The 26,354-nt window shown below is 38.2% G+C and overlaps 1 protein-coding gene across 1 annotated transcript in view; it reads left to right on the plus strand.

The window, feature by feature from the left end:
- Positions 1-26,354, plus strand: part of cbfb (core-binding factor subunit beta) — a 53,647-nt gene that overhangs the window by 3,299 nt on the left and 23,994 nt on the right. The window contains exon 3 of the mRNA XM_063004539.1: positions 1,525-1,641. Within this exon, the coding sequence (XP_062860609.1) occupies positions 1,525-1,641 (117 nt within the window). The remainder of the gene's footprint in view (positions 1-1,524; positions 1,642-26,354) is intronic.

A 26,354-nucleotide genomic window follows, 5' to 3' on the forward strand; every position in this document is an offset into this window, starting at 1 on the left:
ATGGTAATGTGTATGTATGTGTAAAGTTTTGCCAAACATTTAGGTTTAGGGTGTAAATAAAACATTTAAATTGAAATATTTAAATGTATCTTTCTGCACTTGTACATATACTTAGAGTGTTATTATCATAGTTACATGTGATAGTTTTTGGTAGTTACATGTGGTAATTAATAGCAGAGAAGGCAGTGTAATGTCCGAGGTCATTATACTTCTTTAAAACCATGATCCAGACAGAAAGCTAATGAAATCAGGACCAAGGAGGTCTCTGTAATAACCAATTATTGTAAACTGACAATTATTAATGTGGGAGCAAAAAACAAGAGGTGCTTGATTTATTGTTAGGGAACTACGGGAAAAGCGGGATATTTTTATGTGTAGAGAATATAAATAAGTTCTAACTTTTATGTTCTATTATATTGTGAGTATTTGTCACACACATGCTGATAAAGTAAGGTCTTGACATTATAAAGTAAAGACATTTAAACATACTCTCACTGTCTTATTAAACAGACAATTAAGGCAAATTAAGTAATATTTTGTAGTTACAAATCTTTCCTGTACAATTGTACATGTAAGACCTCAGTGATTGTTGTTGAATAATCACACCACCAAGCCAAATGTTAAAAAATGTGTATAATATTAGCTACAATTATACTTTACTTTAAAAATCAATGCACAGTCTAGGCTTTCTTAACATTAAAAAAATATTAGCAATCATACCAAGATGTTAGATTTTACTGAGCTCCTGAAAATGCTCAGCAAAAGCTTTCCGAACACCTTTCACTCTTTATATTATGAGACTTCACTCATTTTTTCTCATAAACCGATTGAATATTTAAGACTTATTAATGCCTTTAACTATCTTTATGATATATGCTAAATTTTTATTAAATTATTTTTAATTTAATTCATGTTAAAACAAAATGTTGACTCTGAGGCTGAATGATAATCAATAATAGTACTGATATTTTTAAATACCTATACCTCATAAACATGTCAGATATTTTAGGATCGATATTAAAAATGCAATTTCTCACGTCCATTGATCATTTAAATGTTTGCTGTGATTTTAAACCAGTGTATTAGTCCTGCCACAATTAATGTAAGTGAAGGCCTGCATTTAAAACATTTTATTGATCTTCTAGACCCCCCCCTCTCTCTCTTTTTCTCTTTCTCTGTTAGTTATCTTGCCATGTCTACTTGTTTGTTCCCTCTTTCTTTGAGTCTCAACCAAACCCTTAAAACCCAGTGTGCTGCAGCCCAGCTCGCCAGCAGTGAGACTTGGTAAAATAGAATCAGATGTGTGTAACTCAATACTTCAAATAGGGAAAATGATGACTTGTGTTTTTCTCTCTCTTTCGTTTGCTCTTTCTCTCTCCACCCTGCTTCTCTGGCCCTGGATCCAGGCTGTTCTCCTCCTCCTACTTCTCCTTATATCTGATGTGCAAAAGAAATGGCAGGCTGCATAATTAATGCACAGGCTGGGCTTTTCTGATCCTGTTTGTATTGATTTCCTTCTAAAAGGCTTTTGTGGCGACCGGCACCAATCTCTCGCTGCAGTTCTTCCCCGCCAACCTGCATGGTGAGCAGAGGCAGATGCCCAGTCGGGAGTACGTGGACTTTGAGAGGGAAACGGGAAAGGTAATTCCCCTGTCTATCATTCAGACTCTCAATACGGTTCAGTTGAGTGGCCAAAAGTATGTGGACATCTGACCATAAGCTTTTTCAAAACCATAGCTATTAATATAAAAGTAGACTTCTCTAACAGTCTCTACTCCTCCACAAGAACTGATGTGTCTATTCAGTCAAAAGATGTTTGATAAAAAGACCTAGCTGGCAATCATTGTTCATGTCAAAGTTGTTAAGGTTGGGGTTCAGGTCACGACACTGTTCAAGCCTCTTGTGTTCCTCTACACTGAAAAAATGTCTTTATGAAGCCTGCTTTGTACACAGGGGCATATACAGGAGAGGGTCTTTCCCAAACTGTTGCCACAAAATTAGAGGCATATAATTATCATGTTTTACCACAGCTTTATCCTGGTCAGGGTCACAGTGGGTCCGGCCTCCACAGAATCACTGGACGCAATGCAGCAACACACATCAGATAGGATGCCAGGGATAGGGCCATCAGATAGGGCCAGCCGATAGTACTGTTGGGGATTTGAACCTTGGATCCAAATGATAGGAATCTAGCATAATTTACCACTGCACCACCCAAGCACACTTCATACAATGGGGACAGTGGTAGCCCAGAGTTTAAGGTTCTGGACTAGTAATCATGAGGTTGCTGGTTCAAGCACCACCATCGCCAAGTTGCCACTGTTGGGCCCCTGAGCAGGGCCCTTCACGCTTAATTGCTCGAAATGTATTCACTGATAGTTGAAAGTCACTTTGGATAAAAGCATCTGCTAAATGCTGCAAAGGTAAATACAATTTATTTTTAATGTCATTGATTGTATACAAACATTAGCAATGGGTCTTGGTAAAACACCCAAAATTAATAATTAGCAGATATGCCCTCATACTTCTGGCCATGTACTGTATATTCAGTAGGTATGCATGTTTTTGTCTACAAAAGCACAGCTCAGACTTAAATACATATCTTTACACACAAACACAAGAGGTATTGAGATAGAGATATTGCAGTGACTGGTACTTCACTCTCAATGTGTTCAGTCAACCTTATCTCCATCTCTCAGATCAGGAACTCTGCGGAACTCTTAGAGTGTTAACTGTTAACATATGTATTGTTCTCATCCTGCTTATCCACTTTCACAAAAAGTCACTTCGACATCTGATTCTTAACTTTCTGTTATCTCACTTTCTCACCCTTTCCTGTCCTCTGGAACTCTGTGCTTTATGTGGTTTTCTTTGACTACCACATACATGACGTTTTTATTAAAGCTCTGGAATTCCAAATACACAAGTGATATCGAAAAGATCAAAAGGCAATCTCTTATCCACGTATTTGATCTTATAACAAATCATTCTGCAGTGGCATATTTGGATTCTGTGATTGACAGATGTGTTTTTAAAATCTTAAAATAATAAAGTTCATCAAAAGAAGAAAAACACACCACCAGTTTTCATTTGATGCTTCAGCTGATTGTTTCAGTTAGAGCATGTTATTGTTTTAGCCATTCACATTGCTTTTATATATTTTATCCACTTCCATCAGCACCACTTTATTTAATACATTCAGATAGACATCCAGCACAGACTCTCCAAAGGCCATGAACATTTAAAATAAACCTGTACCATATTTTTGACCATTTGGAAATAATTATTTAATTTCTACTGTAGCAGGCTAGCAGCTTTAGCTCCTAACATATTTGTTATAAAGAATATTATTTCTTGTTAATGTCATTGACTGTATTATTTACTAAAGCAAGCAATAAACAGTTACTAGCTTAATACATAATAGCTTTTAAATATTAACATAAATTATTACACAGTGGTAAAGTACATCAGCGGTGCTACTGGCCGGTGAGGCGTCTGCACAGACTTGATTGGCGTCTGTACGGACATGATTGGCATGGACATGATTAAGTGTATTAGGTATGGGGATGGCTGAAGGAGCCTAGCTTTCGGGAGGTGCACTTGTCAGTATGCTTTTAGTGCCGGCCTGAAGCCCAGATAAAAAATAGGGAGAGTATCATTAAGAGCATTCAGCATAAAAATCAGGTATGTGAACCAGATCTGCTGTGGAAACCCCTAATATATACACAGGCATGGCAAAAGGAAAAAAAGTTATATCAACAAAGATTAATATATAATTAACATTATATCTTAATTAGGTGAACAACTAATAAAATCAGTGTTACATTCTTTACCTAGAGCAAAAATGATTTTGATTGATCTCTGGCACAGCAACCAGAAGCAGCCTGAGAACCTGAGAAGCAGGTGGGATATAGATCACCTCTTTTGAACTGTAAAACTATAAACTATTATAAACAATAACCAGTTATCTACATTAAGTTTGTATTTAACTTGCTTTGCAGGTAGTAACAGGGTTGTAATCTTCACCAGTAGAAAGCTGGAGGATGAGATTAGATAAGGTTAGATGAGGTAGTAAGATAACAGTAAGTTTATGGCTCTTCATGCAGTCATGTGCACATCAGTAACTGTACTATAATTCAAAAGCTTTCTACACAAAATTGGAGTACAGTAGAAGGGCTGTTCTTAAGTCAAAATGTTTTTAAGTTAAACCTATTTTTTCCATAAGAAATAATGTAAATAGAATTAATCCGTGCCAGACCTCCCAAACCACCCCCTTACCTAACCTAGTATATTTTTCCTTAAATCTTAAATTATAAAATAGACATTCCTGTAATAAACAGTAATAAACAACAATACGTAGTAGTACTGTACATAAAACACACATCACATTTCAGTACAGTACGTGTGCTATACCATACACCATAATAAATTTCCTTCTTTTATAAAATGTATCTACCAGAAACAACAATAACTCTCATATTTCTCTATTATTTCCCTTTTTTCAATAGTGTTGTATTTTGTAGATGTAATCGCACAAAAGAAAGACTACTTTACTCAGCGGACTTCCTTCTTCTCTCTTACCCACTGTCCCCTCTGTCTGATACACAGTGACAGCTACTGGCAGGAGTAATTATATGACACACCAAATATTAATAGATTTTTTCATTTTCTCACCACTACACTTTGGGGCCATGTTCTGGGGTCCTGCACTCGCCAAGTCATTTTTATTATATTGCAATTTTTTCGTTAAGTAAAACTAAAAAAACTAAAACTGTGCATTAAAAATACCAGAGGCAGGAATTGTAACTTCAGAGTGACTTTGAATTCATTTTGTTCAGCCATCAGCATATGCAATTTGTTGAGGGGGCCCAACTTTTTTTTTTTTGAACTGGGGCCCATGAGCTCCTAGTTACACCACTGGTGTTGCATCTAGAAATGGTTCTTGCAATAAAAATGTGCATAACTGTTCAAATTTTGCTTAATTATTAGTTTGCGATTAATTGTTCGTATGTTAAGTTGAAAAAGATCGTTCGTAACCCAAAATGTTCGTATGGTAAATGGTTCGTAACTCAAGGGTCTACTGTACATTTTTTAACCTTACATTTTTATTTGTTCTGACATTTAACTTCTTTTACAAGATAATTTCAACATTTAAAGTGTCAACACATCATTGATTAGTCAGCATGTTCCTTGTCCTACATTGTCCCAATGTTTGTTGAATGTGGGCATTAAATTTATAACAAGCATATACTTACAAAAATACTGGCTGTTGTAATGTAACTGTAAAAGTGTTTAGGGGATGGGTTAGGGGCAGTGGAAAATGCCAGGTCGGGTCACAGTTTGTTAAGGTTGAGGTCACGGTTGTGGTATGATTGGCAATTTCTAAACAATGGTAAGCATGAAATGTATCTTTTTATGTATTTATTTTCTTTCTACTTAATACCACATGACCACACAGAAAAAATACTAATATTGGTAAACCCTTTCCTATAGTCTTGTTCTAACTGATTCCAAACCCGAGATAATTGGCACCTGTAAACATAAAGAGACAGTTAAAGATCAGATCTATGATGATATTGCTGCATCCTGTGAATCAGTTAAAACAGACAATGAGCTTCTCACATTGTTTCTGTCAGCACAGAGCCTTGAGTCATTGAGAGATCAGTGAGTCATATCAGTGTCATATGAGCTCTGCATTTTCTCTAATATGATTTTTTTTGGTTGGCCTATGAGACATTTTTGAAAAAAGTGCTATAAAACAAACCAATTTCGTTTTTTTTTTTTCGTTTTACATTGCACTCCGCTTCCTCAGCTCATTTTGCTGGATTCACTAAATAACCTGAAACCATTTATTATTCCATGCACATTCATTCATTTAAACCACATTCAAAACTGTGTAAAGCTTTAAAAGTAAACTTTTTCCAACACTGAAGTGTTGTGGAGTAAATAAACACAGTGGCTTACTGTACAGCCGGATAATAATTAGCTATTTTACACACCTATGTATGAACACACAGTTTTTGGATACCTTTGCAGGAACACTGAGCATAAACACAGAACATTTAGTACATAAGCTGAAAAACACTCTCGTGAGTAATCCCCTGTAGACTTCCTCCTTTGGCCTTGGAGGGTAATTGTGTTTGCTTGAGACGCATTAGCGGAACACTTCTTGGCTTTTGTTTGTGTTTTTCTACTTCACGCTCGGCCAGTCGGTGGTATGGTTGGCTTTGCTGAAGCCTCTCTTCATGGACAGTGGCTGGCTGAGATGCACTCATTAAAAATGCATCTGCAAGAAATCAATGGACCTCTTGGCCCCGAGGCTGACGGACTAATCTTTGGCTGTTAATTATTTAAAAAGGCATGACAGGTTGTGCATGTGTGAGCAGCACTTTGCTGACGAGTGGCTGAGGACGGCTGTGTGTAAGTGCGCCTGGAAGGTCAAGCCTGACGGTAACCCAATCCCTCTGTCCGTCACCTTTAGCAGAACACACAGCCGATGCAGCTTGAATGAACAGCCACATGGATTTCACAATCACAACAGCGCTAAGATGCTAAATCAAGTCTCCAATACATGCTGAATAGGTTAGATATAATTAATTAATTCTGATTTTCTCATCTCAGTTTGTTTCCTGTTTGTCAAAAAAAGCTTGGAATAAAATATGACCATTTCAGCTGTAATTAAGTAAATAGATACTTATTATCATTTAGTTATGGTTATTATAGTTTTTATGAGTATTTGCAGCGAAATAACAAAATGTTCAAAATCACCTGCTGTCTACACAGACATGATTACGTATGTCGTGGGTGTGTGTGTGTCGGGGGTGGGCTTTCAGGTAGCTGAAGTCTTGTAATACACTGGGGGTCTGAATTAATCATACCCCCTACCAAAAACATGAATGTGGAAAGGCTAAGGTGGTAAACTGACTGAAGATTGTCATTCGACATGAATATAAACAATGCAACAAAGGTGACCCAACTTCTGTTTAGTACAAGACAATAAGTAGAATCTAGAATGTCTATATTCAAGGTGATAGATCACTGGTTTTCTTTGATATTGTTCTAGAGAAAACTCTGCAGAAGAACCTGCATTGATAAGAGTTATTTCTTTTTTCTTAGTTCTTCTCATATATTTACATTTTCTTTACTGATTCATCTGAGCTTTATTACCCCCCATCCATGCATATGCACACACTGTATTAAACACACTTAATTCTCAGTAGAGCCCTGCTGTCAAACCAAAGGAGTTCGTGTGTATTTGCCAACCTCTGCTCCTAATTAAACTGCCTGTTAACCTTTTGCACAAACACGTCTCCCGGTCTGCACAGAAGTTTTAATAGACTACAACAAAAAGCCACAAATAAACAGCACCTAAGCTGGAAAGTACAGAAACTCCCAGTGGATCCAAACACATTAAAATTTTCTGAAACTTGGTCTACTTGAGCTCATGATCCTAGTAAATCTACATATTGGCTGAGCCTTGAGTCATAAATCAGTCATCGCTTCATCGCAGCTCATGATTGGGGCTGTGTAATAATCACTGGCAGATTATCCCAGTAAAACTCTGCTTAGTAATAAAATTGTATTTAATCCTCAAATTTAAATAACGGCGTGATAATAAACACACAAATGAAAATGGAAAATCCAACTGACACTGAGACACAGAAACAGTTTTTTCCACCGAATGCCATTAAACTTATTAATGACTATAACTGACCTGTTGTTTAAATGTCACACTGCACATTACATATACCGTATTATACTGTTATTTCATATTTAATTTGTATTATTGTACATTGTCTGCATATTGTTTTGTCTGTATACAGTTTTGTCTGTATATTGTAGTGAGCTACCAACAGCCGGAAAGAAATTCCTTGTATGTGCAAAGTTTGCAAACAAGCTGATTCTGAATTATATTGCTCAGACACATCATGTTGATTGTAGATTGGTCAGAGTTTACGACGATGCATAGACAGAATTTATGCACTCTTTGAACACACCTATTAATGTTTTTATTAGTATTAGTATTTTTACTATTCGGTCTTTAAAACCTATTCATTTTTGTTTGAGCAGGACTTCAGTCTTTTATTTTTAGTGTGCTTTTTTGTTTGTGATGAAGTTGCCAGGGGGTGTGGCTCATTTCAGCTGACTAGAGTAGCCAAGCCAGTAAAATAACTAAAAAATGGTTTATTCAGATTGCGGTATATATTAAGGCACAAACAAACCATTTTCCACTTCCTCATTTTAAACACAGGTTTGCTCACATTGCCGACTATTGGGCTTTCTGGGCGCATTAGGGCACATAAGCTATAATGTCCTTCCTCCATAACCCCCTCCTCCCACTACTGTGTTCCTCCTCTTCTTCCTCCTTCTTGGCTGAAAACACAGGCGTTGCCAACAGAAGCGGAGCGGGGCCAGTTTAAACTTGGCCTGTGGCGGGGGGACAGTAGTATTATTCGAGAGCCCCCGCAGCACGGCTTAAGTACAGACTCCCAGTGTCATTGCACGCTAATGGGAACCAGCTGTGGGGGAGGTTAATTTTAGCGGTAGCTAGCACAACCTTGGGGAGGAGATGTTAACCCTGTCCCAGCCAAAATTCTTTGTGCATAAAGCCTTTTACAATCCAACATTTAGCTCCTTATCCCCGCACACAGTGCTCGTAATGAGGGATACAGAGTGAGACAGGGAGGTATTATGGGCTTTCTGAACTTTTGGAAAGCTGGGTGGGCACATTTTGGCTCCAGAGTTCTGTTTTTGTGAATGATAATTTGCAGAAATGGAATTACTTGTACACTCAGCAAAAACACTTTCTATAGTGTTTGGAAATTGTTTTTGGCCACAGTATGACAGTATGTAAATAAAATACATATGGAAATGTTTTGTATATGAAAATGTATATACAAATCTTTTCCTTTTTATGATGCAGTGCCAGACAAATGAAAAATAGACAGAGAAGTGGAACTAGAGGAATGTTATTTCAAATTATGTTTTCCTGCATTTTTCTGCAAGTAAGAAGCAAGCGGATGGATTTTCAGAGAATATTTCCATTTATCTAGATTAGGAGCACGTGTTTTTAATAATATAATAGTATATTTGTTGTTAAGAGATACTGCAATTGCAATTAAAAGTGATTACTGCATTCTGACAAAAGCCAGCCAGCAAAATATGAACTACTTGTGATTCGGCAACTTTATTTGTATTTGCAGTGATTTATCAGAACGTTTACACTGTTTATTATAGCTTATATAATAGCTATAACTATATAGGTATTATAGTTTTATGAATGTACCATGTTTATTATACTGTATAATTGTTTTACAGTGGTGTTTTTAATATTGTTTAAAGTATTGCTAGTATTGATATATATAGGTTATAGCCTAGTGGTTAAGGTACTGGACTAGTCACTGGTTCAAGCCCCACCACTGCCAGGTTGCCACTGTTGGGCCCTTGAGCAAGGCCCTTAACCCTCAATTGCTTAGACTGTATACTGTCCCAGGACTTTGGATAAAAGCGACTGCTAAATGCTAGTAAATGTGCTTTAAGTGTGTGTAAGTGTGAGATTGGGGCTCATATGTCTTGGACAGCATGTACAGAATAACCAACTAAATGATGTAGAATGAATGATGTCGTTGTCATTTTGGTTTAGTCTATTCTATGTTTTGATCTACTAAAAAGCAAAACCTTTGCATCTGGTATTTAATGTGTTTAAATTAACTCTAAATTGTGATTACTTACAATATGATCAGCTTAATTAAATGTATTACATTGGTGAACAAAGCTATCAAAACTACTTGAACTTAATGCCACTTGAAAATCTACAAGATTTACTAAAATGTAACAAGCCTGTTCCAGGTGTATCCATAGTGAGATGTGGACCTGTTGGCTTTTATAGAGCGAGCAATTGATAGTGTGTGATAGTATTTAGGGCATTAAGAGACTCAATTTTTGTGAAGATCACTGGTCACATGAAATAAACTTGCTTAGAACCTATTTTTACTTTAGAAGCAATGAATGGCAAGCCATAAGACAAAGATTATTCAGCATGTGAAGTAAATTGTATCCGACTTTCCTTTCCTTAGTCAGCTAAGTGTTATTTGTATTTGTTTATAGATAAATGACATTACAAAGCACCTGTATTAGCATCTGTACCTCTGCATTATTTGCCATTTACTGTGACCTTTGCAGTAGCACAAGGAGAAAAAAAACAGCTAAATTTGTCAGGCACGTCCATATAGCTTCTGTCTCCAGCACTTGAACCCTATCTCATTGAAATGTGATCTCCTTTGAATCGCAGGATCTATGCTTCAGCTGGGAGGCTTTAGAGATCTGATGCTTGGCCCCTGTCGCTCCTTCTAGCACTGCCATGTGGTTTGCTCTGTTTTTTGTTACGCACAGTAAAAATTGGGTCTATCTACTCAGGCCAGATTTTTATCCTGTCTGCTGGAATAATTGCAAAAGTAGTAGGCATCAGTAAGGCTGTACAAGGATTGATAAAGAGCCCAAGTAAATAGCTTGCATCTAGTTTTAAAAGAAGTTTTTGGGTTGAAAAAATCTTTCTTATAATTCTAGTTAAGTGAAATCCAACGGATGTTCTCATGCTCATTAGAATTCCTTGAAACTGTTTCTGAGACAGGATGGTCTGGTGGTGCAGTCGATGCAGAGGAATATGACAGAATGCCTGACTGATCACTTACTGAATGAAATGTGACTGTAAGAGTTTTTCCAAAGAGGAGTATTTGTGAATGCTAATACACAAAGCGAATGGCTGATATTTCAAAGAATATTGTGTGTGTGTGTCTATTTGTGTGGTATAATCTAGATTGTGCCCATGTTATGGAGCCACACTTGGGCGTGGCATTGCTCTTTCTTAGACTCTATAAATCTTTGCCATGGCTGTGTGCGTTAGAATGTTCGCTCGGGGGCAGATAGTGCCGGGACGAGTCAGCCTAAATGACTCCATTATAAAAGGGGCCGTAGTCTGAGGCTCACCACAGGAATTGGCGTTTTAATAGTTTTGTGTTAAAGCTTATTTTTAAGCCTCGTGTGCGTGCACCTATCAGCATGGGTTCGTGATGCCACATTTGTCTGTACGTGCTCGTGTCTGCTTTCCATACATTATCGTGCTTTTGCGTGCATATCCGCCAGCTTTGCCTCTCCACTTACTAAGCACATCTCCATATTCATGACTTCCGCACAACATGTTGAGGAGCAGTGTGATGCCTTTTTGCCAGTTTAGCCCAAGAAAAAGCACACGGACTGGGAGGAGGATTTATATTTAATGGAAAATCAAACAGAAAATGAAATAAGGAGCAGATGAAGAATTCCCATCTCCCCATGAGCAGGAGGTCTTCTAGTACTTTACTTGATGTAGACTCCTAAGATTTTAAAAGGCTGGTTTAACATTATCTGAGCCACAGCAGCATCTATATTCGCAGGGGTCCAGCTGGTATAATTCTGTTTCCATGGAATGTTTTTACAATAATACTGGCCTAATACATTTTTTTTTTTTTTTAAATAATACAGGGCTTCCTCACCTTTTTTTCTGGTTACCCCATTTTTGACAGCTACGATTTTTGTGAACCCACCACAACCCCACTCCATCATTCATTGTTCATTTATTTGTATTTCTGGCATTTGGGCGCTTTAATCCAACACAACTTAAAATTGTGGCCTTACTCAGGAGCCAAACAGGTGCAACTTGTGGTAGTGGGGTTTGTACCATCGACCTTTTAACGTCCAGAACCCTAACCACTAAGCTACCACTCCCCATTCACAGAATATTATCCAGGCTAATTGCATTTATTAGTGCACATGCATGGCAGCAAGTCAAATTTCATAGTAAAATCAAAGAGGAAAAGAATGCACATGCATTTTTTCAATGTGCAATGATACACAAAATTGTGACCACTGATTTGCATTTAGATAATCAGCTGAAGAATTAAAAGGAAAGGGAGGAATTTTGACTCATCAGAACCAGGTCTCTGTGATACACACTGAGTACTGTAAGGTTCTTTTTGACATTGTGTACTAGTTCATGCCTAGTGAGGCTGCTAGTGGGACTGGGCAGACTGATGGATGACAGTTTTTTTGGAAATGCAGTGGGGTGGTGCATTTCCGGCCTGCTGAAACGGAAGCAGCCCTCCACACAGACGACTTGTCAAGGACATTATCAAAGCAAGTCGGCTAATTGATTCCTCCTGCTTCCATTGCACTGTTGTTAAGTTGAACTCCAGTGCCCTGTTCTTTTATCCTTTGATCAAATATAAACAGTTCTCAAATTGTTTGGCGTAAAGTGACTTTATTGTGTTATGCTGAATTCTCATTTGCCATTGTGTAATGCTCGTATAGCTTTGAAGAACATTTCTGCATTGTTAGGTCAACAATGAAATACAGCAAGGGATACAGAGATCAAGAAAATGAGAGAGAGAGGATACTGGGTCTATTTACTCGCCTTTTCCCATTGGGTTTCAATTATAGTGCGCTGCTCAAGTTTCCCCATCCTGTCTGTCAGGCTTCCAGTCACACCACTCCAATCAATGGCCTCTCCCATGCACTAGCATAAATGCAGAAACACTGCATGCCAGTTTAATGTCATCTCTGCCCATTTGCAAAGCCAGTTTCTAAAATACATTTTAGAAAGTTTTTATTGTAGTGCAGCTCTTAAACATCTTATCACATTTGAATTTTTAGATGAGCTGTACATGACATACACAAAAGACAAAAGAGTCTGTATTTATATGGCACAATTCCCTTATAATTGTGACTTATTCACTACCAGGGATTTTATTATATACCATTGGTATAAATAACTCTATGTAACTGTACCATATTCTTATACTTATTAATGATCCATGTTTAATATTAAAACCATTAATGAATTATAAAATATTAACAACTATGGATAAAGGGCCTCCTCAACCTTTAGACCTTCAGGCATGGCGGCAGGCCTGCTTTCACTGGGAAACACTAAGTGCAAGGCAGGAATACCCCGAACAGGGCACCAATTTATTGCAGAGTTTTGGTCTGTGTAGACGCCTGTCCAGCTGATATTGGTGGGCTCGCGTAATAGACTGCTGCACACCTCAGGTACCCGCAGTTATTCATTATTTAAATATGTAATTTCATTATTATTTGTTTAAAAACTGTCTGTGACTATTACGGCATAACTTTTAAGATATCTCTACAATTTTCTAAGAATGGTTAACTTAGTGAGGATAAAGATTGCGCTGTGTTCAACCATTACTAACGATCTAAAGTTCGTACATCAAGCAAAGCATTCTATGGCAGGTTTATTCAATATAATCATACAATCAGACTGTATTAGATAACCAGCTAGTTATTTTGAAATCTAATCATTTCAGTTACGGGCGCTCAATTTAATTAAGCTACAAATTACGACTCCAAAAACTTCTCTGGGTTTTAAAATCTGATATCCAACAAGCTTTTACATTCTGTCCACAATCACAGAACGCAGCTAGATTAAGCCATTCAGCCCCTAATTATGCTCCAGTGATGATAAAAAATAAAAGAATGTTGTTTTTCTGTCTGGAATACACTAAAAATCTAATAAAATAATGTGTATTACATGTCCATTACAGTGAGTAATTGTCCATTACAGTGGAAAGTGTAACAGTTGTAATGCTATAACATATAATTTCATAGTTTTTTTATTATTATTTGTGGAACATAAATGGGACCATCAAATAAAATGTGTAGGGATGAAAATCTTACTAAACAGTTAACCAAGGAGAACTGTCACAGTCATATTGGAAAATAACTTAAGGAATATTAAACTTTATGTTAAAGCAGTGCATTTGAACAATAGTTTCAGTTATATGTAACTGTATACTGTTGAGGACTGCCAGTTCCTATCTCAGAGTCATTGTCTATAGGCTGCCTTGAAGCAGTTTCTTTGTGGAACAAAGCAGCACACCTGGTTGCGTCTTTACAGTCATCATACTTTGACATGTGGTCCATCATATCAGTGCTGACGTCTTCAGTTGGTCGTCATTCAGCAGAGGCTTTCAATACTGGTTCCTCCAGGAGTGGTGGCTCTATGACAAGCCTGGTCTTCCTCTTTTCCTTGGTGCTTGTGGCTTTCCCTGCTTGCACAAGATCTTCTGCTTCATTCATTTTGAAGTGAGCGGATCTAATGTGCACTGTTGGGGAATACCCTGACGTGCTTTGTCTTTTTGATACTTGAGCCAGCTGTTCCCAAAAGTCAGATAAAAGGCATGTGTAAGGGTCAATTTTCTGGACCTGATGCCTGTGCTGTACAGACTTATCAATTAATCCAGCTTGTCCACACCACCCAATGACTGGTTTTATCTAATCACAACTTCAGGACACTTCATTTTCACAAAGGATCTTTTCTTCTGATACAGTCTCTCAACTTTATTTTTGTTACCAGCTCCAACGAAGTTGGAAGCCATGACTACAGTACGATTATCAAACCACTTGGTTAACACAACCATTCCATCTATGCTTCTGACCTCATCATGGTTTCCTTTTTCTCTTTTAGACATCTGTTTGTTACTCATTAGTGGTGGGTTAGAAAAGTGGGACATCCTAGCTTTTCCAGACATTGACACATTGGTGGCCTTATTCCTGCCAGAGAGCTCTGACACCTTGATTTATAAACAAAAAATATCATATGCTAGGCCACTTCAGCCACAGAGAATGTACATTTTGATATACTGAAGGCTGAAGAAGTTTGCTGACTTTCATCGTTTTCATACTCATCTTTGTTTTTAGCAGGCCTATCATAATTGTTTATGAAATGTCTCGGGACAAGGTATCCCACATTTGATAAATTGGATACAGGGGTGTCCAAAGCTACAGGTGGGCTAAAATTAGTCATTCTCTACCCTCAAAGTTTATCTGTATGGTAGGTGTAGCCTATAAAATAATGAATGTATGTACCAGATAGACATACTTAATATAGTGCTTGACGGCTTTACCCATATTAACATAAAATATGTCACAATACACTTGTTTGATTTTTGTTGGCATCATCAATGGTTTTGTCATTTATTCATAGATAATTAAATAAGTGCATATTTTGATGTTCTGATTCAATACCAAGTGTCAGTATTTGGGCTAATACTAACCCTACTGTATTTGCTGAAGCAGTGTCCAATTCAATACAAAGGTGACACAGTGTGCACATCAGTCTCTAAATAGTTCAGGGGTGCGCATACTTTTGCAAAGGATGAGGAATAAACCAGACAGTACAGTTCATTCTCTGAAGTACATAAATTCAGTCACCACCACTTTTTCAACTGTTACTGTTTTTATGTCAGTGTAATTAAGTTACACATAACTTAATTACACTGAGTTATGAGTTATGTAAAGACTCAGATCTCAAAGTTTTGTGGGAGTAATTTTTAAAGAATTTCTTTATACCAGTATTATACTTGGATTTTTACTACCTTATTTACTGCAACATAATAAGTCTAATCATACTGAGACATTATAGTAGGATCTTGTTCTGTTATTGTTAGAATTCTGGAGGTCTGTTAGGAGCTGAGCATTGTTATGCTTGGACCAGTACGATGGAGAGTTCTCCCTCTTTTTGGCTGTAGTGCCCAGTGTACCTTTTCCTAATTATTGTGCAGACTGATATTATTTGCTTTACTGCTTGTTCTATTCAGAAGTTTTTCCTTTTTCCGACTGTACTTTCCATTCTGTGGCATAAATGTAATAATGTCCTGAAGTAATACAGGAACACTACAAACCCAGGTCATGGTGGGTTTGGTTTTACTGGGAAACACTAGGCGCAGGACAGGAACGCCCTGGACAGGACGCCAGTCATTTGCAGAGTGTTGGTCATCCCTTGTTTCAGACATAGCCAATTATGTCTGTGCAGGGACCCCGTCTACTGATATCACTGAGCTAAGAGTGCCTCATACATACATAATAGGCTTTTAAGAAACAAACAAAAACAGTAGGACCATTACCCAAAAATGCACGACAATGCCTATTTTGTGACATTTGTGCATGCCAGGTTCAAGAATATTATAAATGTTGGATTATAGTAGATACTCATAGTACACATGTTAAATGCAGCAGATCAGGCATAAAGATTCAAATGACTTTGATAATGGTTGAATCAAAGCCAGACAAGTGGGTTCAAATATCCTTAAAACAGCAAGGGGTGCTTACTTACAGGCATGGCAAGTAAGCCATGTGTTTTGTCAGCCTAGCTAACATTTAGTTTACCTAACCATTAGTTTGTTGGATGTCATATTCCAAAACCATGAGCATAGTGTTGATCCCCTTTTGCAGCTATCACAGCATTCACTCTTTTGGACAGACTTTCTACAGGATTTTGAGAATTTGTTCGCAATTTATTTCCATTAATGGCTTGCAACCGATGTTCTAATTCATCCCAATGCTTTTCAGACGGGTGAAGGTCAGGGCTCCATGCAGACCACTGGGATTTATCCACTTCAGATTCGCCTAACCATCTTGCTTTGTGCACAATGGAACAGTCATTTCATTCAGCCATTCCAAAACTGTTGCCCCAAAGTTAGAATCATATAATGTATTTCCATATAATTTCAATACATACCTTTGGCCATATAAACTAGGTATACCTCAGATTTGCATTAAAACTGAGGCAGGACTGGATTCTGTAATATTCTATAATGTTTAGAATTTAAAATACATAGAATGTACGCTAAGACATTGAAGATTGAAGTGATATGGTCTGTGTGAATTGTTTACCCTGTTTTCTTTCATGTTAATGTTAAAGTAGTGATGCTACACTATCTATTAGAAATATAGATAAACTACACGCTACTAAAACATTAGTAGGCGACTTGTATAGACTTCATGTAGATGTAAGACTTTTGCACCCGGTTTCAGGAGCAATTAGGTCACATTTTGCTTAAAACCAGAGAAGATGTTATGTATGCTGAAAGTGGCATGCAAGCTGAAATGTGAAATTCTCGTGTCATTCTTTTGCACCTCATATACAGTATATGTATCACAAAAAGTGTCATGTCCATGCAAAAATAGTATAAAGTTATTTCAAGTGCATTTCCTTACGTCCCCCTAGATTTACTAACGTTAATTGAGATATTTATGTACAATATGGGATTCACAGAGGACAGCAGTTTGCCATAATCGAGGAATACAGTTCAGTTCCACACTTTTTATATGACAGTTTGATCACTCTTACACAGTTACATTTTTATAGGGCTAAAACCCTGGGAATGTAATGACATATTAGTCATATCACTGTCATCCTCACATTTTACCTGTTCTGACTCGTCTGTCTTAGGTTAAAAACATCTTCTAATTATAAATGCATCTTTTTGTTAGTGATTTTCTCTTTATTCTCGAGCATTTTTGAGAACACATGCTTGATTGTTTCCATCATTGCAGATTTCAAAGTCTGCACATCAATCAGTGCAGTCAGTAATCTTAGAGTTAAAATCCTAGTAAATTGCATGTTATTTTCAGACCCTTTGAGAGTTCATGTAGCATAAAAATCATAATTTGCACTGTATCCTCTCAGATTTAGTAAGTTCAAAACATTGCAGAAACGTATTGTTTTTTTGCACTTGTCTAATAATTCAGCACATGTAAACTTAGTGTTATTGATAGTGCAGCATGTTTGAGCTTTGGAATCACTTTACTCTTCTCTGGTGTCATTGTGCAGGTGAGAAATATGGCAGCTTGGTGTGGTTTGAATTCCTGCTACCTGCTTCCAGGAAAAGTCTCCTTGTTGACTATAGATAGGATTCAGTGCAGAAATCTGGCTTGGCCACTCTCCAGCTATCATGTGGATTTTGTGTCTGTGTCTGCTCCTGGACAATCTTAAAATTCCATTACTTTTAAAAATGCAGAAATGCCAGCTGAGCCGTGAATAAGGGTGAATAAATGATAAATTGAATAAGCAGCTCTCTCAGCAAGTGTTTTTTGAGGCGCAGTCACAAATGGTCTGTTTTTAATTTAGTCAGGAACCTTTTGTTCCACTTTTCCTAAGGTAAGCAACTGAAGACATCAATAAGAGGTGAATCTATAGTGAGAGCCCTTGAGGGAACAGTGGTGCAACTTTATTTATTGAAGAAAGTGCATGATTCACAGCTGAACTGTCCTGCACTGTTTAAAAATAAAGTAAACATTATGTGTAAAAATACACATTACATATGTACTTACAAGAGTTCTTCAATAAGTTTCCACACTTTTTAAACTCTATTCATTAAGAATTTTAAAAACAAATGACATCACTTTTCTACATAGGCACCTTCCAATGCATTTTTTCTAGCAATGCATTTTTCCCAGCAATGCATTTAATGCCATCAGCAAAAAAAATTTTTGGTTGAGTGCGTAGCCACTGATGCACCGCTACTTTTACCTCATCATTACATGAAAATCTTCTTCCCCTTAAAGCTTCTTCAAGTGGTCCAAAAAGGTGGAAATCAGATGGCGCTAAATCCGGACTCCGTCTCTCAGACACGACCAATTACTACTCCTCCCACCCTCACCGTTTCCAACCAAAATACAAAAGTGTGGAAACTTTTTAAAGATCCCTCGTACTCACCACTTTATTAGGAATACCTGGACATCTGCTTATTTATTTTATTTTATTTTTATCAAATGATTCGTTAACAGTAGTGGCAGGCCTAGTTCCACTGGGAAACACTGGGCATAGGGCAGGAACAAGGAAAAGGGTGTCAGTCCATCACAAGGGTTCAACCCCCTCATCAGACATAGCCAATCTTAAAGACAAGGGTCAGGAATTCAGTTAGCATTCACATAAAACCTGATTTACTTTCTTCATGGCTGTTGGTGTCTGTTGAGGGCCTGGTTTGTTTATGTCAAAACTGCTAATATTTTCCACAACAGTCTCTAGAATTTAGACATAATGGTGCAAAAACATCTAGTGAGTGGCACTTCTGCAGGCAGAAATGTTTTGTTTATAAGAAATCCCAGAGGAGATTAGCCAGACATGCTTGAAACTAGACAACTAGGAACAGTGGAAGAAGGTCTGCTTGTCAGGTGAATTCGTTTTTCTCCATGTATGCATTGTTTACCTGCAGAAGAAATGACACCAGAAAGCCCTATAGGATGATTCACCTTACAACATGCAGGAGTTGAATGACCTGCTGGTAATAGATGCTAATAGATACCACAGGACTCCTGTGGATTCTATGTCTCAGTGGATCAGAGCTCTTTTGACAGCAACTGTGTAAATGATATTATTATATAGGTATGTTTACATTTTTGTCATGTTTAATATTTGCATGCATAGTACATTTACTCTACTATTAACAGTTTATAACAGTTATGTGTTGTTAAGGAGATTGTTTAAGGTGAAATCAGGCTCTCTTTGTCCTGGAGATCATGAGCCAAAGCTGTGGTCGTGCTGTGCAGTCAGACTCAGGCTTTTCCCCTTTACCACATTCCCCTTGAATGTTTGAATGTCATGTCCAAATATATTTTCACAAACAGAAACACTTGTCCAGCCACAATCAGAGTGCATTCCTTGAGTGGTTTTATGTTATTAAGAAGACAGTGTTCTCCAAACATGTCCATAATGATAACGTTGGCGTCTGTCTGACTTTTTTGTCTGTTTTAAGATGGCCTTTTAAATAAAACAGTTGAAATATGATGTATGTTTGTGTAGAAGTATTCAAGCTTCACTTCATAGTTTAGCATTTCCAAAAGAAGGGATATAGTTGCATATTATTTGCATATTTTCCTGGCATAAGCAAACAATTTGTCCCAGCTTCAAACAAACACTGGGAGTGATTAGTTGTCAGGTTTGCTCCAGGGCAAATCATTTAATTTCAGATCTTTACAAAAGCACACATCTGTTCCACTAGGGGTGCTTAGCAGTGTTGTCCATTTTTTTGTGGTCTAACATGTGTGAGGGCTGGCTGGAGGGGTTTTAGCCTGATGGTGTGAGGTGTAATTATATGGTTGGGACAAGAAGGGGCAGGACATGCCTAATGTCCCTCTGTTTTAAGTGTACGTCTGGCAGGGGCATTTTGACTTATTAGGCTGTATATATGTTTGTGTTCTTGTAATCGTTGATGAAGGAGGGTGTCTGTTGGGTCATTTGGATATGTGTATATGAGCGTAACTGATAGGACTTTGTGTGTCTGTCTGTGTGCATGTGTGGGTGTGTGTGTGTGTGAAAGAGAGAGAGAAAAACAATAGTGCAAACGTTAAGGTTGTGCCAGTGTCTGATTACACAGGGAGGCATGCTCTATCTATACAGCACTACTTTGCCTAGTCGTGCTTTGCACCTGCACCTGGCCGCACCTGTTTTGTGTGTGTGTGTAGGTGTGTGGTTGATTTGAGTGAGGAAGGGAGAGACTTCAGCTTTGTATTTCCATTCACATAATTTGTTTTAGTCATAATGCAGTAATAATCTTGCTATAAGAGGTGTCATAAATGCTAAAATTAATTTATTTCCACTAATCACATCATCTTAGTCAGGGTCAGGGTGGGTCTGGAGTCGCCACACTTAAAGGTGTGCAAGTATTTGTCCTTCTACACAAAGATTTGAACAAAAAGGTATAGCATGTCAAAATAGAGTGGTACTTCTCTTTTGTCAAGGTGGAGTTGATTCTGCCCAGTATTTTAGGCTAATGTAAAATAACAGGGTTGTTTTTGACACTGATACACTGAAAATAACACAAATATAATATAAAAAAAAATGAAATTAAAAAACAGTTAAATACAATAAAATCTGCTCTTTACCTTTACTTTTTTATTGTTTCTTTATGCTTCCTAACCATGGAGATGCTTAATCTTGAAATACCGTATTCCGTTCAGTAAAGACACATTCACATGAGAAGTGGCAAAATAGCTTTTGCCCTGGCTGTGTCGTTATTTGCTATGGAGTGTGGCGGTGCACAAAACTTAACGTGACTTATTGTACTAAAACAACAAGAGAGGAATTTCATTAGTGGAGAGAACTAATGAGCAGTAATAATTAATAGAGGTTTAGTGTTCCTATGTCGTTCTTTCAATACATTAAGATATTTTTATGTGTTAGACTCTCTCTGAAAAGCTAATTCTCACCATTTATCAGCACCCTGAGCTGTAACACAAGTTTAAAATTGAAACAGGAAAAAAAATCCAGCTAAACACAGATACATGTGGACGCTTTCAGAGTGAATTTGACAATTATTCCACACAAATGCAGATTCGTCTCATATTTGCACTTTGATGACGTTTTATCGTACCACTCAAGCCAAGCACTGAACAAAGCAGCAGTCGCACACACATTAAGTTTAAGATAAACATTGAGTTTAAGGGTACAAAAAAAGTGTCAAAGATTTCGAGTTTAGGGGACGTTGAGTTACAAGGTACCACTGTATATATACACCGATCAGCCATAACATTAAAACCACCTCTACACACACTGTCCATTTAGCTCCACTTACCATATAGAAGCACTTTGTAGTTCTACAATTACTGACTGTAGTTCATTTGTTTCCGTGCATACCTTTTTAGCCTGCTTTCACCCTGTTCTTCAGTGGGCAGGACCCCCACATGGCCACCACAGAGCAGGTATTATTTAGGTGGTGGATGATTCTCAGCACTGCAGTGACATGACATGGTGGTGGTGTGTTAGTGTGTGTTGTGCTGGTATGAGTGGCTCAGACACAGCAGCGCTGCTGGAGTTTTTAAATACCGTGTCCACTCTATTAGACAGTCCTAACTGTTTGGTCCACCTTGTAGATGTAAAGTCAGAGACGATCGCTCATCTATTGCTGCTGTTTGAGTTGGTCATCTTCTAGACCAGACCTGGGTATTGTACGGCCCGCGGGCCACATCCGGCCCGCGAGACATCCCCAACCGGCCCGCATGAGGTTCGTGGCAATTAAAAATTAGATGTAAATAAATGTACATCAAACATGCAATATAACAGGATTGATTTTGACGGGAGCGCTGTGTCTTTAAATATCCGTACGTTTCGATTTGCGTATGCGCGAGTGTATCAGCTTCACTGTAATGCGAACAGAACTGAGTGTGATTGACGGTGGAGTTTTTAACAAGACACGAACTTCTGAAGTGTTTATTTACTGAAGTCAGATGTAACGCTTGTTAAGGATCAGAATTTAGGCTCTAAATCGCTGTTGCGGTACTAAACAGAAATACAATCATATGAACGATGCGGAGCGTCACACCTGAAGCTTCTCTAACTAAACTGCAAAAGCAACAAAGACTGTTTTATAAAGTTTAACACATCCAGAACTGAAGCAGTTAGGACCAGCTCTGTGATTTTAAAAATAATATTAAACAATAACAAAGGACTGAAAAACAAATGAGGTAATTAGACTCAAAACAAAATAGTGTAAAGTTTAAAAACCTGCACATTTTGTTCACATTTGTTTTTGCATTTGTTTGTTTAAATAGTAAAATAATGTTGATGTTTTTACTCTGCATACTTCTAATTTTCTAAATGTAACATCAAAACTAGAGATGCATGAGTACCGATACTAGTATCGGGTATTAGCCCGATACCGCGCTCATTAACTCGTTCTCGCAAACGAGGCTCCGATACTAAACATCCGATACCTTGTGCCTAGTGCACGTTGCTGCGTTAACGCAGGGATTTTCAACCTGTGGGGCGGCAGTGCTTGTCTGGGGGGGGGATTTTTTTACTTCTTAAACTAAAGCAATTCATTTTTCACCCACGGGAGACAGATTGAATTATTCTCAATGACCACGCTCACACGCACGTTTAATGTTATTTAGTTCCGTTTGAAAAAAAAAAAACCCTTCAAAATAGAGCTAACAGCGAAGATAACCGGTTACAAAAGCAGCGGCCGCTGTTATAGGACGTGTGTGTGTCTTTAATACTCTGTTCACAGTGTCGATACAAGTGATTCAGGAGTCGACTCATTTTAAGCGCAGCGTAAGTTTCTTTTCTCAGTCATCTCTCCGTGTTTACTGTTATAATGAATGATGCGGTTGTAAATAAACACCAAATACTACAGAACATTTTGTGTGACTCGCTTACATTGTAAAGCTCAGGCTTAATTATACTGGTTATTACCACAGAGCGGGAGCCGACTCAGAGTCGTTTACGATTTACCGAGGTGAACCACGAATGTATGTGCTGATAGAATCGGCTCAGATGGGATCGGACTGTATTATCCTTTTAAAGTCAATATTTCAATCAGCAGAATCGCATCGCATGTATGATGTGCACAACGTTAATTACGTGCGTTTATTAATGAACGATAACGTTAGCTCGTCAGAAGCTTTCTCAATGATGTCTGTGCGGTGTTTTTTTTTTTTACAATTAGTGATGGCAACCCAAGCAACTGTTCCACTGCACTATTTTACACTAAAAAGTACACTATTCCATAATGCTCCAGATTGCATCATTCTAAATAGGTATCGGTATCGGCGAGTACAAAAATACATGTACTTGTACTCGTACTCGGTTGGGAAAAAATGGTATCGATGCATCCCTAATCAAAACATTAACAGCTTATTAGAACTGTACAATTCACTGCTTTTCATAAAGAGTGGACAGTTGTAGCCTAGTGGTTAAGGTACTGGACTAGTAATCAGAAGGTTGCTGGTTCAAGCCCCACCACTGCCAGGTTGCTGCTGTTGGGCCCTTGAGCAAGTCCCATAACCCTTAATTGCTCAGACTGTATACTGTAACTGTATTGTAAATCGCTTTGGATAAATGCGTCTGCTAAATGCTGAAAATGTAATGTAAATGTAAATAAAAAGATAAAATTAATATTGAGCAGAATTAAGTTCACCTTATTGGTCCGGCCCTCCACAACAGTCCGAGTTTCTTATGTGGCCCCTTGGAAAATGTAATTGCCCACCCCTGTTCTAGACCTTCATCAGTGGTCACAGGACGCTGCCCATGGAGTGCTGTTGGCTGGATATTTTTGGTTGGTGGACTATTCTCAGTCTAGCAGTGACAGTGAGGTGTTTAAAAACTCCATCAGCGCTGCTGTGTCTTATCCACTCATACCAGCACAACACACACTAACACACCACCACCTTGTCAGTGTCACTGCAGTGCTGAGAATCATCCACCACCCAAATAATACCTACTCTGTGGTGGTCTTGTGGGGGTCCTGACCATTGAAGAACAGCATGAGAGGGGGCTAACAAAGCATGCAGAGAAACAGATAGACTACAGTCAGTAATTGTAGCACTACAAAGGGCTTCTATATGGTAAGTGGAGCTGATAAAATGGACAGTGAGTGTAGAAACAAGGAGGTGGTTTTAATGTTATGGCTGATCAGTGTATATATTGTATTCCTCCTGGCCTGCCTTTCTCTCCGCCTCTCTCTGTCAATCTCTTTGTCTAACACTTTGTCCCTCACACACAACAGCTTGTAATGAAAACAAGGTCATGCAACACTAATGCACTAATGATTCATTTCTAGACTTTTTTCTGTGGTGCACTCTGGATCCACCGATGAATAAATTAGCTAAAACTAAAGACACACTCTTTTAAAAAAATCTATTTCGACAAAGTTAATAACATCTTGCCATGTTACGGTACTGAAAAAACATACCTTCAGTTTTTCTAAACTTGGGCTGGTGGTTAATTTAACAGAAGAATGTGATTACAGGCACATATTTTTATATTTCATTTATTCCCGCGTACAATTTAATTATTTAAATTATTTAACCATCATAAAACAATGCAGATGTACCTTATATAGCAGTTTATATAATTCTTGAATGAATGATTCCTTTCGGCAGCTCCCATTAGGGGTTGCCGCAGAAGATCATTCATCCGCTTATTTGATTCTGCACAGTTTTTACATCAGATTCTCTTTCTGACATGACCCTCCTTTTTTATCTGGGTTGGGGTCGACACTAAGGATGCACTATTATGTGTCCCTCCAGTGGCCAGACCAACTTGAAACCCCAGAACTCAGGCACTAATGTTAACGGGAGCGCGGCTCCTATTATTACGCCACCCCAGCTCACACAAGGAATTACGAGGTATGACAGAAGAAAGTGAGGTTTTTTAAGCAATTTTTTTTATCATTGACTATAATCAAACGTTCAGATTTTGACTGTACATTACTAGGCTGTACTCTAGACTAGAGATGTATGAGTACCGATACTGGTATCAGGTATTTGCCCGATACCGCGCTCATTAACTTGTACTCGTACTCGCAAATGAGGCTCCGATACTAAACATCCGATACCGTGTGCCTAGTGCACGTTGCTGCGTTATGCCTAATTCACACTACACGATTTTTGCCCTGATTTTCGCTCGGCGACTGGTCGGCGCTAGATTTGCCGGCTCGGGAGCAACTCGGCGTATGCTCGGCGATCAAAACTCGGCTCTCAATCACTAAGTGTGAACTATCCAACAACTCGATCCGAGCGGCTCGATCAAGTTTTCTAGCATGTCAGATATCTGATCCAATATGTATTGGTATCGGTATTGGCAAGTACAAAAATACATGTACTTGTACTTGTACTCGGTTGGGAAAAAATGGTATTGATGCATCCCTACTCTAGACCATAAAATTTTATTCTAAATAGCACAGTACTAAACAGATTAACAAATATTAGTGTAATATTTGGACAATTTATACATTCATACTATTGGAATGGACTCCTAGTGTTTTGCTTTATTGACTGACTTGAATGACAACAAAGGACAACTCTCTAATGGTCGTATTTAGCCTATCAATAGTTTTTAGCTCTTTCCACTCATCCCTGTTTGGTGACTTTGTACCCTGCCAGGTAGGGTAACCAAATTCAGTGTGGGTACTTAGTTACGGTTTGCTTCACCTAACGACAAATTGTGGGATGACTGATTTGTAACCGTAACGTGCTGTAATGCACTGTCCACGGAAAAGTTCTTTAAGAGGCCAAGGTCTCCCGCTCTCTTTTTTTTCTCCATCTCACATGTTGTTTTACTGTCGAGAAGGGAAAATCCAGAAAAGTCCTTTAAAGCCTCTGACTCATCCAGATAGAAATGTCTGAATAACACGCGCAGACAGTAAGAGATATTTTACTGCTGTGTGGAGAAGTCTGTGATCAGCAACACTATACAGTATAATTAGTGCTTGTGTTGAATCAGCCATGCGCACACAGAGCGTCTCATACTCTGTCAATAACAAAAAGCTCTACTCACGAGGTGTACGGATACAATGCCCCTTCTGTCATCGTGTGTGTCTCCTGTCCTTCTGTGCCCCCTGCAGCACCAACCTCCTGCGCACTAGGTTTCAGTGTTTTTCTTTCTCCCCCACACTTCAGATCTGCTGATTAGTGCTATTGCTGGTAGTATTACACTGTTTTTAAATATGGTTCAAATCTAATTACCTGAACTGTGATCTGCTCAGTTACACTCAGAGCTGGGCAGTTAAACTCTGATCTAC

Source organism: Trichomycterus rosablanca, chromosome 11, assembly GCF_030014385.1.
Source record: "Trichomycterus rosablanca isolate fTriRos1 chromosome 11, fTriRos1.hap1, whole genome shotgun sequence".
NCBI classification, from domain to species: Eukaryota; Metazoa; Chordata; class Actinopteri; order Siluriformes; family Trichomycteridae; genus Trichomycterus; species Trichomycterus rosablanca.